Source organism: Haliotis rubra, unplaced genomic scaffold (assembly GCF_003918875.1).
Source record: "Haliotis rubra isolate DU_JTF1 unplaced genomic scaffold, ASM391887v1 Scf198, whole genome shotgun sequence".
Taxonomy (NCBI): Eukaryota; Metazoa; Mollusca; class Gastropoda; order Lepetellida; family Haliotidae; genus Haliotis; species Haliotis rubra.
The window spans coordinates 51,396-65,141 of NW_025765980.1; the positions used below are offsets into that span (position 1 = coordinate 51,396).

At 39.7% G+C, this 13,746-nt stretch overlaps 1 protein-coding gene across 1 annotated transcript in view; it reads right to left on the bottom strand.

Annotated features, from left to right (window-relative positions):
- LOC124275065 (calcium uniporter protein, mitochondrial-like) overlaps positions 1-13,746 on the bottom strand; it is a 113,240-nt gene that overhangs the window by 36,112 nt on the left and 63,382 nt on the right. Inside the window, exon 3 of the mRNA XM_046710538.1 lies at positions 10,620-10,790. Within this exon, the coding sequence (XP_046566494.1) occupies positions 10,620-10,790 (171 nt within the window). The remainder of the gene's footprint in view (positions 1-10,619; positions 10,791-13,746) is intronic.

The window sequence follows — 13,746 nt, forward strand, 5'->3', positions numbered from 1 at the left end:
TTTTACTCTTAATCTGTTTACAAAAGATCTAGAAAACCGCATTTGATCATCCAGGTGTCCATTATCCAGATATATCGGGACCATTTTACTTTGATCATTGGAGGAAGAATTCAGTTGAAACAAGCTGTGGAAAATGGAACATTTGAAGAAGAACGACCAATGACTCAACAGTGTAATTGTTGGAAAAAAACAGAGAGGGATTAGTAAACAATGTCTGAAGGAGAATGTTTTGTCCTATCATGAAGTCGTTACAAGACTTGGGGACTTGGTGTTGTATTATTGTCTTCCAAGACATGTAGGGTGGTGGGTAGCCTAGTGGTTAAAGCGTTGGCTTGTCACGTCAAAGACCCACATCCCCACATGGGTACAATGTGTGAAGCCCATTTCTGGTGTCCTCCGGCGTGATATTGCTGGAATATTGCTAAAAGCAGCGTAAAACCAAACTCAATCAGTCAGTCAGTCCAAGACATGTATCCAATGTTCTTACACCTGACCTGTATCAACATGCTGTATTAAGTCACTAGGAGTTTGAAATGTCAGATTGGTTGGTTTGTTGTTCAACGCCTCACTCTGTAATATTCCAGCAATATGGTGTCAGTACATAAATAATTGAGTTGGAACCATAAAATCCAGCAATCAACAGCATGAGCATCAATCTACACAATTGGGACACCATGATGTGTTTGAAATGTCAGAAAAACAACCACAACCACAATTAAACTTCCATGAAAAGTAGGCCATAAAATGTTTTCACTTGAGATTTGAATGTTACAGCAGCATGGTTATGACAGGAAATTACTGTAATGATGAAAAACACTGATAGAGTCTATCCACTCATAAGCCTGTCCACACCTGGGAGTAAAAGATGTCCTGGGTATTCAATGGAGAGAATAATTCAAACATCTTCCAGTGCATTAGTCATTCAGGATGATTAATATTTATCAAATGATATATTACCACAGGTATTGGAGCTGTGAACTACTGACATTCAGAAACCATATTCTCCATGAATAATTCCAACCACAATATGAATGCTGCAATTAATGTGAATAATGGTTGCATGCGATAAAAAGGTTGTCATTTCAGAAACTGACATGGGTATTCCATGAGGATTAGACAACAGGATAGGTCCCAAGTACCCCATACTTGGCTCATTAAGATGTCATGTGTGACCTGGTTGGTTGTGTCTCACTGTGTGACCTGGTTAGTTGTGTCTCAATGTGTGACCTGGTTGGTTGTGTCTCAATGTGTGACCTGGTTGGTTGTGTCTCACTGTGTGACCAGGTTGGTTGTGTCTAAATGTATGACCTGGTTGGTTGTGTCTCAATGTGTGACCTGGTTGATTGTGTCTCACTGTGTGACCTGGTTGGTTGTGTCTCAATGTGTGACCTGGTTGGTTGTGTCTCAATGTATGACCTGGTTGGTTGTGTCTCACTGTGTGACCAGGTTGGTTGTGTCTAAATGTATGACCTGGTTGGTTGTGTCTAAATGTATGACCTGGTTGGTTGTGTCTAAATGTGTGACCTGGTTGGTTGTGTCTAAATGTGTGACCTGGTTGGTTGTGTTTAAATGCATGACCTGGTTGGTTGCGTCTCAATGTGTGACCTGGTTGGTTGCGTCTCCATGTGTGACCTGGTTGATTGTGTCTAAATGTGTGACCTGGTTGGTTGCGTCTCAATTTGTGACCTGGTTGGTTGTGTGTAAATGTGTGACCTGGTTGGTTGTGTCTAAATGTGTGACCTGGTTGGTTGTGTTTAAATGCATGACCTGGTTGGTTGCGTCTCAATGTGTGACCTGGTTGGTTGTGTCTAAATGTATGACCTGGTTGGTTGTGTCTAAATGTGTGACCTGGTTGGTTGTGTCTAAATGTGTGACCTGGTTGGTTGTGTTTAAATGCATGACCTGGTTGGTTGCGTCTCAATGTGTGACCTGGTTGGTTGCGTCTCAATGTGTGACCTGGTTGATTGTGTCTAAATGTGTGACCTGGTTGGTTGCGTCTCAATTTGTGACCTGGTTGGTTGTGTCTCAATGCGTGACCTGGTTGGTTGTGTTGAAATGCATGACCTGGTAGGTTGCGTCTCAATGTGTGACCTGGTTGGTTGTCTCAATGCGTGACCTGGCTGGTTGTGTCTCAATGCTTGACCTGGTTGGTTGTGTTTAAATGCATGACCTGGTTGGTTGCGTCTCAATGTGTGACCTGGTTGGTTGTCTCAATGCGTGACCTGGTTGGTTTTGTTTAAATGCGTGACCTGGTTGGTTGTGTCTAAATATGTGACCTGGTTGTAGCTCTTGCTATCATCCACTGGTTTGTCCCAGTCAAATAGTTACAGGCTGCCATTTTGAAAACCAGCATATTAGACACTGCAACATGAAACAACTTTTCCTCAGCCTGTGTCAAGTAGCTTTGGTCACAAATTATCTGTGCTTCTGAACAGATAATTGCAAAACTAACCATGACCTTCAACTGCCAGCAGTGTTCAAACAAGGATCATCTCACAAACATTCCTGATACAACAAAAAGTCCAAAGACCCTTGCCAGAGAACCACGAGGAGTGAACATTTCCATAGCAAATGCCAAGACCATGACTCTGAAGTAAGGGAGAAATGGTGACACATGGGCTGTTGCCATTACCACCTCTGTGTGATCCCCCTTGATGTTCTATGATGGAGGACTCTGTGATGGTTACATCAGAGCTGCCACCAAGAATATCACATCTGTACTGCTGGGGACAAAGGTATCTAATGCATCAAGAGCTATCGCACATGCTTTGAGGTGGTAATCCCCTTGATCTCAACATGGTTCCCCCAATTGAGATGTGACACTTTATACAGGACAAGACACATCAATCTTGGGCTATATGACATGAGGCTTATTGCTGAATATCATGGCCGTCTAGCAAATGTGATTGGCGCTGTGAAATATAACCTGTTAGCACATGCACTAGATAAAGCCGTATAGAGAGGATTCCCGCTGAACTGTTGCAACTCGAGACAGATTCATTACCTTTAAACATGAACACAAAGTGTGCATCCATGCAATTTACCGTTTCAAACAAAAGACATTTACACAAAGTATGCTATTTTCATATTTTATGCACATTTCTATGCAAGAACAATTACATTTCCAATATATGAAGATATATAGTTACAAATTGTATTCATTGTATTTAGCTCAGGTTGTCAGCAAACATGACATTCCTGGTGCATCATTCACAAAACCAAAGTAAGTGAGTCAGGGTTTCAAGCCACTTTGGGCAGTATTTTACTTATAACACAACACATCAGATCTGGTGATACCAATGAGCATTCAGGACATTTGACTCACAACCAGCAGCTCCTGATATGGCTAAGGGAAGCAACTCTGAACAACTAACTGAATAGTTTTGAAACACTGTGACCCCTAGTACAGCATGAAGCCTGTTATAGCATAATGTGCTACAGATTGAAGGACTGAGTGAGTGAGATGGGTTTGATTCCCTATTGAACAATATATCACCTGTATCCCAGCATATCAGCTTTTTTATGTGAGAGAAAAGTCCAAAGCGATGGAGGTCAGATACAATTATTGCTCTGGTTAAGGATACAAGCACGGGTGGGGTGCGGATAGACCTAGACTCACATCAGAGCGAACAGGGTATCACATTATCCAACAATTTCAGGTTTCTGGGGTACCCAAAGGTGCAACTCTGCACTGACACCAACAGTGGTGGCATGGTTAGGATTGCTACCCAATGCAACTTTAAAGATCAATTTCCAAGAAAACAAATGTCAACAGGCAATCCTGACTGTAATAATTTATGACGACATTATAACAACCTTGAAACGTTAATTGCATAATTAGTTAGTTGTAAATACCAATGGTACTACATGAATTTGATGGCAGTCATTAATAACAGACTTGCATATCTACACCAGCTTCTTTCCTACATGTGAAAAATACACGTGAAATATTTATATTACTGACATTTAATTGGTTTACACACACATATATATTTCCTTATGGGATATGATGTGTCTGTTTCATATTGATTTGTTACGTTGTAGTAGTAGGGCTGGGATGGGTTAACTTGTCGTTTCAGGTATTTAGGTCAGGAGGCTCCCGAGTAGCACTGGGGTACCCACAGTACTTAACAGACCCATGGCTAGTCACGTGATATATAAAGGACAATAACAATAGGACACAATACTTACGCCTTAAATCGCTAATGTTCACATATCTATCTGACAATGCAATTATTCCTTTTGAATTTTAAACGTTTGAGACAAGACAAACTTTCTTGTCCACTTCAGTGTATGCATGATACCATCATTCAAGAAACAAATATTGTATTTGTTCCCCTACAATCATGATATGTGTCGTATTCACCTCATAGTGGACTCGATGAAACCCAGTGTCAACGAATAGCTACTTCACTTCATATTTTCAAAAGAGTTCCAGAATATTTAAACCAAATGACAACAGATGAATGGTACTCTAAAAGTACTATATTTAAAACAGAACAAAGTTCTTGTAACTAACTTTGCTGTACCATAACCAAAAGCACCCATAACGCTGTTGTGTTCAGCCTGCCCACGTTTCTTACATCCTCGTATTGTGATATTACCAGTTGAGATGTCAAGGTTGAATATCCTCCATTATGACTAGAAAAATAGTTTAGAAACATTCATTGTACATGTATATATGCAAATTTGGCCTTGTGGGAGAATTACTATTTCTGTCATATTTGATTTACGAAAAAGATGGATTAGGAACATTAGAGATGCATTCAAGGAAATGAATTCAAATTCTATTATCACAGGTCTTCTATATCTGAGGAGGAAATGCTTGCAGATGACATACCGGTAATATAAGACATCAAACCACAGTCAAAATGATGCCCTTGTTTGACTTTTACTTTCATGTTTTCCCATGTTTTTCCTGACAGTCAGGTGACTTGCCTTTGCATGTGATAATGACAGATGGAGCCAACATGCAAGATGTTGACACATGAACAAAATCGTTAAAATTCCACAATGGAATTTCAGTCAAGATTTCTTACAATTATGGAAATGGATTTTAATGCCTTACATTTACATTGACTCAAACCAATGGAGCATGTGTGTTGAATGCAGATGGACAGGCAACATGTCCACTTCAGAAGCCAGTCTTGTACAGCAAGATAGGGTGTCACAATACACCAATCTCACGATACGATACGCAGTATCACGATTTTAAGGTCACAATACGATACGTATCGCGATACATAATTTTTCGTGCCTTTTCATAGCATTACTTTACCGGCAACGTACGCGCTCGCTGATTGGTCCATCAAAATAGTCTAGCCAATCACAAAAGCTGTTAGTTTCCAACCTATTTTTTAAGTAAAGCTAGCTACATCTATTTATCGGAGCGGTCTCGTATAATTTTACTATTAAGACTTTGAAGGAGATGGATATAGCATAAAAATTTGAATCGATAAAGTTTTAAAATAGGAATCGATACACGCAAGCATGTATCGCGTATCGTTACGTCAGTAAAATGTATCGATGCATCGATACATTCGAGTATCGCGACACCCCTACAGCAAGACAACCACTTACACAAACCTGTCCAAGCAAGATGCTACAAGTAATGATAGCAACATCATGAACCTTATGAAGTGATACCCTTATAGTCATGTTAGACTGATTGAATATGAAGGTCACTATTTGAGTCTTGTCTGGATAAGCTAGTCTGGGACAAAGCCATGTCATCAACTCGAGAGCTGGGGCAGGAACATCAGTGTGAGTTGGCTTCATTCCACCATGTATGATATGAATGCATCACAAGAGAACTCCAGCCCTCAGCCAAAGCTGCATGGAGATCTAACAACTGTTTTTACATGGGGAAAAAGGCCCCCCAACCAGTTGTCACACTTTAGCAGACGTAAAACGTGCTACTGGCATATAATTGCTGTAATTGTATTCTTGCAGAGTCTTCCACTGCTCCAGTAAATGTTGTCTGCTTGCAGGCTCCAGGGATATACTGTAATTCTGGTGTTTTGTCGATGTCCAAATAACCAGTATACCCACTCACTGAGTTAGTAATGTATTTAACTCCATCTAAAGGGTATCCATTAATATTTGAGGCGAGCTCAGTTTGGACAGCCATCTATGAGACGTTCAGAAGTTGAGCACCCATGTAACAAAAGTGGGAATTGAAAAAGGTATGGAAGTAAATACCACTTTCTGAGATTGCTGCAAGCATTTCATCAGTTGAGTTAAAAATCACAGCCACAAAAAATTCTTCACTAACATTTGCTGTGACGGGTATGGTTGCTAAACCATAAGGCACCACATTTATATGGTATTTTCAAACACATTTCAACCACTAGATTTGAAAACTCATGTCACTGTGTCTAAGTTAGTTTCCGATTTACCAAGTAATAATAAACTATGCATGTTTCAGGAGCACTAGAGCACTTTTCAAAATAATATCATGATGACAAAGAAAAATGAACAGGCAGTGTCTCTTTTGATACAATGGTTTTTCATCTGAACAATTGACTTGCCTTTGCAGGCATTTATGATGAAAACCACTTTTGGGGCAGGATAAGTACACCATTTCAGGTACACCTGGTGTCATGGCTATTTGCTAGTGATTCATAAACACTTACTCATGAAAGTTTCAGCATCATACTATTAACTCTGCTTCAAGAAAACCTCCTCCAACAGTGGAAATGGTTTTGGTATTATCAACACAGAACAAAACTCCTTATCTGTAGCTCTTTCCCTCTCTATTTGCTTGTAGTTTAATGCTGCACTCAGCAATATTCAAGCTGTATGGGGGTGGTTTGTCAAAAAACAAATCTAGGCAAGACAATCCAGTGATCAACATCAAGACCATCAATATATGCAATTGAGACAAGATGACATGTCACCCAAGTCTGCAAGTCTGACCATCCAATCCAATCAGTCACCACTTATGACAGGCATTGGTTGCTGAAGACCAGTTCTAACCCGAATCTTCAAGGGTCTTTCCCTGTCTTAGTCTGAATATTGTAACTTGTGACCGGTGAGTAAGTCACAGTATCCCTGTAATTTGGAATGATAGGATTTGATCATAAAATATAAGTTAACAAACAAGATGGACATTGAATGACTTGAGTCGATCTGGTTTTATTAAGAAGACAGGGAAATAGAGAGATTGAATGAATTCCTCAGAAGAAGCTTCACATTAACACACTGTACAAACAATTTATTTAAGAGAAGAAAAACTCTTCATCTGGCACTAGCTGAAAATTCAAGATTAACTTCCATGTCTCTTGTGCATCTAATCCTTCGTAGCTTCAACCCCAGAAAAACATGACCATGAAGACAGTATTTCTCGATGGGTCAAACTTAGTTATCAGTTAAGTGCTATTTTTAGGAGATACTGTGGCTCACAGGGACAATTTTTTTAAAACTGAATAGAATTTATCACGATAACCACGTAGCTTATTCCACAAATGAGTTTGTACACAGCACGAAAACAAGACTAGCTTAAACAGGAGTGAGAGGCAGACTTGTCGCGTGAAAATGGTGAATTGGTTTATTCAGAGTTGCATGGTATTCCTCAATTCCAGAGATGTCCTCTTTTTCTGGTTTGACAGCTTCATTAAAGTAATTGGACAGTGTTATGTAGTGGATGAATGGGGAGACATATCTCGAAAGAGAAAGCCAGACTTAAAAACACAAGGTCTTCAACTGTACTTTTTAGCCTGGTAAGCCAGCCACCATGATAATATATCATTCAAACTGCACAAGTGAACCCAGTCAAGTATTCACCACCCTAGCAAGTGCATATTAACAAGCTTTCAGTTCATCGCTGCACCCATCCACATCATTCAAGAAGGCATGGCTGCTCAACATCACCCTAAATCCATGTCCACAACCTATCATTTCAATCAAATATTTCAGCGTAACATTTAACACACACCCCAACCCATAGCTTCTTCTTCCCTGAAACTTGATTAGTGTCTGACTTTTGCTGCAGATTCTGCATCCTTGAACAAGTTTCAAATAACCTCTGTGTTTTTGCTCCAAGTAACATTACCAATAATGCCCTTTAATTAATACAATTCTGCTACTTGATGGTGATGACTATTCTATATCATCCATATCTAAGTCAAACTCTGGCAAATATCTGCCGTAACATCCTAGTGAACAATTGCATTCTGTGGATGGAGCTATTTCACACCCCTTTCTTCCACAAACTGTATTGTTAGGGATGAAAGAGTAATAGAGATGAAATATTGCCATGCTCTGCACAAAAAAGGATGTAGAGATACAGTTTTGACACAACTGGGAAACAGATCACTCCTTTAATCAATTCCAAGTTTTGCTGGTTTCCATGGTAAAGGCAGATTAATCAGAAAAATGAACAACCTCACCACTAGCATAACATGTATTCCATTGTTTCACGGAGAAATACTGAATGGATTTGGAGTTATGCTGAGTATACAACATCATTACTGGCAGACATGTCTGCTGCTGATCCATATCTCCGCCCACACACGATAAGCCAGGGAGCTCTCGTTCAACAGTGTATCATCATTATCAACAAAACAATACCATAAGCAATTTGCTTCCGTCCATATTGATCAACACACAGCTTCATTCTGGAGCAACATGTACATTACATTCATAACATGAACAATGCATTGCGATGCATGTCATGTTATGGCTTCTGACTTTGGTGCACTGTTACAGTTTGGAATGTGTAATATTTGCTTAGCACGGGTCATCTTTGGTAGAAATGGTTATCTCTGTTATTGTGATTTAGTTGGTTGTTTTGTTGTTTAACGCGGCACTCAACAATATTCCAGCTATATGGTGGCGGTCTGTAAATAATTGAGTCTGGACCACACAATTCAGTGCTCAACAGCTTGAGCATCGATCTACATAATTTGGAAATGATGACATGTGTCAACCAAGTCAGCGACAGGAGACTGGATGATGACGTTTGTGTTATTAACATTCATTCACCAATACTCAGTTACATGAAAACACCATGTAATTGATTGAATTATGTCAAGGCTTCAATGTCTGATGTATTATGTCAAGGCTTCAATGTTTGATGCATCATGTCAAGGCTTCAATGTTTGATGCATCATGTCAAGGCTTCAATGTTTGATGCATCATGTCAAGGCTTCAATGTTTGATGCATCATGTCAAGGCTTCAATGTCTGATGCATTATGTCAAGGCTTCAATGTCTGATGCATCATGTCAAGGCTTCAATGTTTGATGCATCATGTCAAGGCTTCAATGAGAAAGTAAGAATATTTATGGATAACAACTTCTTTATTATATATGATGCGACGTTTCGGTATGGATTCTTATACCGTTGTCAAGCAAGAGTGAAGTACTACAGCACAGACCAGGCTTATATACATGAACAGGGATTAAGTAATAACAACATGTAGGACTGAATGAGGGGGATTAACAATAACAACAAGGCACGGTGGCAATAATGTAGTGACAATAGGAAGCCAATGGTGGTTGATGTAAAAAACAAAATATACATGCTGATGAGATAAATTAACAATGATGGCTGAGGTGCTCTAATCTGTTGTTTTTATGAGATCATTGTATGCAGAAGGGATGAGATATCCCTGGTCTTCTGTTGATTGAGGGCTTGTGTCTCGCTTCTGCAAGTTTCCTTTTGGTGAAGTCCTGGTGGTTTTTGGATAATATGTCCACATTGTCCCAAATTATGTTGTGATTGGGGCAGTTGATGATGTGGTCTGATAATGCCGATTTTCTATCAGATTTAGTGGTAGATGATAAGTGTTCTTTGATTCGGATATTTATGGGCGGGGAGGTTTAAGCCACATAGGCCTCATACAGTCACAGTTGATTTTATAGACAACACCTTTGGGTTGATGTTGTCGTTTAGAGGTGTTCCTGCCATTCGCCAGTAGGGTTTTAGTGGTGTAGAGCTGGTAAAGTAGGTTTCGATGCGCTTCTTGCTTTGAGCGAGGCGGCTGATGTGGTGAGAGGTTTTCCCTATTCGTATCTCCTCCCCTTCATAGGAAAAACCTCTCACCACATCAGCCGCCTCCTCGCCGGTGAAGCAGGCATCGAAAACCTACTTTACCAGCTCTACACCACTAAAACCCTACTGAAAGCTTAATGGCAGGTTTCAATGTTTGATGCATCATGTCAAGGCTTCAATGTTTGATGCATCATGTCAAGGCTTCAATGTTTGATGCATCATGTCAAACCACCATTGGCTTCAATGTTTGATGCATTATGTCAAGGCTTCAATGTTTGATTTATGTCAGTATTTCTCACTCTTGCTTGACAACGTATAAGATCCATACCTAAACGGTCATTATAAATAAAGAAGTTGTTATCCATAAATATTCTGCCATGTGGTGCCTTGCCAGATCCATGGACTTGATGTCAAATGGATGCATCATGTCCTCATTTTGATGCCTCAAAATGTGATGCATTATGCAAGGCTTCGACAGTCGCAAATCCCATACTTCAACATAGACTTACAAATGTCCTAGCGCTACAATCGCTTTGACGAACAGGGCCCAGTTCATTATGTCAAGGCTTAGGTATATATATCAGCTATGATTACAAACGTGCTTCAGCATGGCAAGTTACTGACCTTGTGTGTATATTGAGGCTCTGTCAATGCCTCCATCCTCTTCTCGGAGGAAGCGCAGGAAATCCCCCACTGTGTGGGTGATGGGCTTGAGGGTGAATTCACAGGTCTCCCTACGAGACGGTAAAGGCACTGAGAGGACTGGAAGGCCGTCAGAGTACTTGACAGTTACATCTGGAAAAGACAATATCACCGTATCAATGGGGAATCAAATCTGCAGTATTAGCATGAGCACATGCTAAAAATCCTGGCCTTAGTAACCCCCTTTTGTCTTTTGACAAAGGTGAGTGAGTATGATTTTACGCCGCTTTTATCAATATTCCAGCAATATCATGAGGGGAATACAAGAAATGAGCTTCACACATTGTACCCATGTGGGGAATCGATTGTAGGTCTTCTGCGTGATGAACAGACCCACTGCCCCATTTGACAAAAGAATTAGTTCACAAATCCAAGGCCAGCAGTAGAAACTTGATAGACATAGCTCTTACCAACAAATTGCAGTGCCTCACTGTCATTCATATTCATCAACCCTTGTTCTCAAGATCACAACAATTATTCTGTTCAGCACGCACAGTAAATAAAAAAGAGTTAAGATTCAACAAAAGTTTTGCATTATGCTACAACAGCATGTATATTGTTTCCTTTGCACTGAAACACATTATCGTGTTTGTATACTCTCAGGCAAACTTTTACAATTAGGTTGTCACTATCAATTATCACTCTGTAAGTCCCTGCATAATTCAACAAGACCCGGTGTGATAGAGGCAAGAACACATTACAGGAGAACACATAAACTCTTTCAATGGCAATACACGACACATAAATCAATATATCTCAAATAAAAGACACAACGACATCCACTTAGGATTCAATTTCAAGTTTAAATATCGTGGGATTCTAGGCCTGTATAATATCATTGATTACTATTCATAAAGACCTTCAGCTATGATATGACAAATGACAAAGCAGTTGGTTCTTTCTTCAACTTCACTGACCAAGAGACCATCTTAGTTCCACCTTAGGTTAACAAAAAAATGTCTAAAATAACACAAGATAATGAAGATTGTTGAAAAAAGATAATATCAGACAAAATAAAAACATTTTACATTCACTTTCAGCTTCAAGCAAATCAAGGCTTAAGCAAACACTTTTTTTTAAACATAGCCTCTTTAAAATTTACTTAAACATCAATTCATAATGTATCTCATTTTCGAATAAACTAACAAAATCTTGAGAAACAATTAAATATCCATAACGACCTAATTGTGACATCTATCTCTTTATACACACATCTATTAGCTGTTTTGCACTGCAAGAAATGTATTGCTCCGATCACCCAAGAGATCAGTGAAATAACACTAATATTCAGGATTAATAGAACGCCACAGTCAATTCCAGTTTTCATTCCTTCCCAAGACAGTCTCAAAATAGTGAATAAATGTGTCTCCGGATTCCTAAGGCAGTGAACCTGCCCTTCTTCCAGCTATCTGGTAAGAGGATCGCGTTGCAGCAGAATTAAAGAAATTATATTACAAGCAAGCTTTTCTTAAGTCACGAAGCTGCGCTGTTCATCTAAAAAGAGATTCTGGTTCTTTTCAGTCCTGCATACAAATGCCCTTATTTGTTACCTTGATTGGAACAATATCACAGCATTTATTGAGATAGCAACATAACTATCTAGAATTCCTATTATGAAAGTACATTGTCCATATCTCATTCTCCATAAATCGCATTCGAAGCATTAAGCTCATACATAAGCCTAAATCTGTAACTCAATAATTAGATATTAATCTGTTAAAAATAGATCTCTCTTGTTCTAAAGCTAAAGTAGAACATTTAGAATGCCTCATTGGAAAGAACTGCATTATTAAGTAAAAACCCACTTGAATATTATTTGTTTGATCTGATGATAAAAAAAGCTTCAACTACGTACCAAGGCTGACTGAGTAATGTTCGAGACTACCAGGATGTCGAAGAAAGGGAGTTTGTTATCAGATTCTTCTTCCTGGTACAGAAACAAGAAAACAAGCTCTCCACCACTGTCTACAGGAAACCCACTCATACCGACCAATATCTCCACTTCACCTCCAATCACCCTCTGCAGGTTAAGAAAGGCATCATTTCCACCCTTACCCGAAAAGCCAAGAACAACTGCTCAACAACACAAGCCCTACATATCGAACTCAACCACCTCCGCCATGTCTTCATTCATTATAACAAGTATCCCCAGAAGTCAGTTAACGTCATCAGATCCACCCTCAACCCAAGAGATAAATCACCCCGTCGGCAACCAGGACCCTTCGTAATAAGTATCCCGTATGCCCCAGTAGTCAGCCACCAGATAAGACGACTACTTCAGCCGCAAGCGGGTATAGACGTTCTGTTCCAGAAAGGCAAATCCATCCAAAACCTCCTCCAAGCCACAGGCAAATCCCCATCAACAACCAAAGAAGACCCCACAGGAGTAGTCTACCAGATCAATTGCCAATGTGGAGACTCTTATAGAGGTGAAACGTCCCGCCCTCTCCCACTACGAATTAAAGAACAGAAAACTTCAGTCCAGAAAAAAGACTCCAAATCCGCCATAGCCGACCACACCCAAGCCAACCCTGACCATGCCATCCTTTGGGACAACATCCACATCCTGGAAACCAACCGATCAGACTACAAGATTAACAAACTTCATGAAGCCATAAAAATCCAACGCTTCAACCCCACCATGAACCGGGATTAAGGTTATTTTATCTCTTCAGCCTATCACCACCTAATTAAAGATCACCAGTAATCCACCCATACCTCGTCCAACTGGATTCTATGCCCCTCTTTTGTGTATTGTAATCACAACCAGTCAATGAGTACATCAACCTACTCTCTCCAACTCACATTACCATCTCAGTGTACATCAACTCATCTATTGTATAAACTCATTCTGCATATTGTTTTATCATTATCACTCTGTACATCAACCTACTCTGCTCAAATCACTAATTAGCAATCCAATGTATATCAACCTTGTCAATTGTATATACTCACTATGCAGCTATGTATATATTCTCCATGTTACAACTCTATGTATCACTTGCTTGATAACGGTGTTAGTACCTACATCGAAACATCGCACCCATTG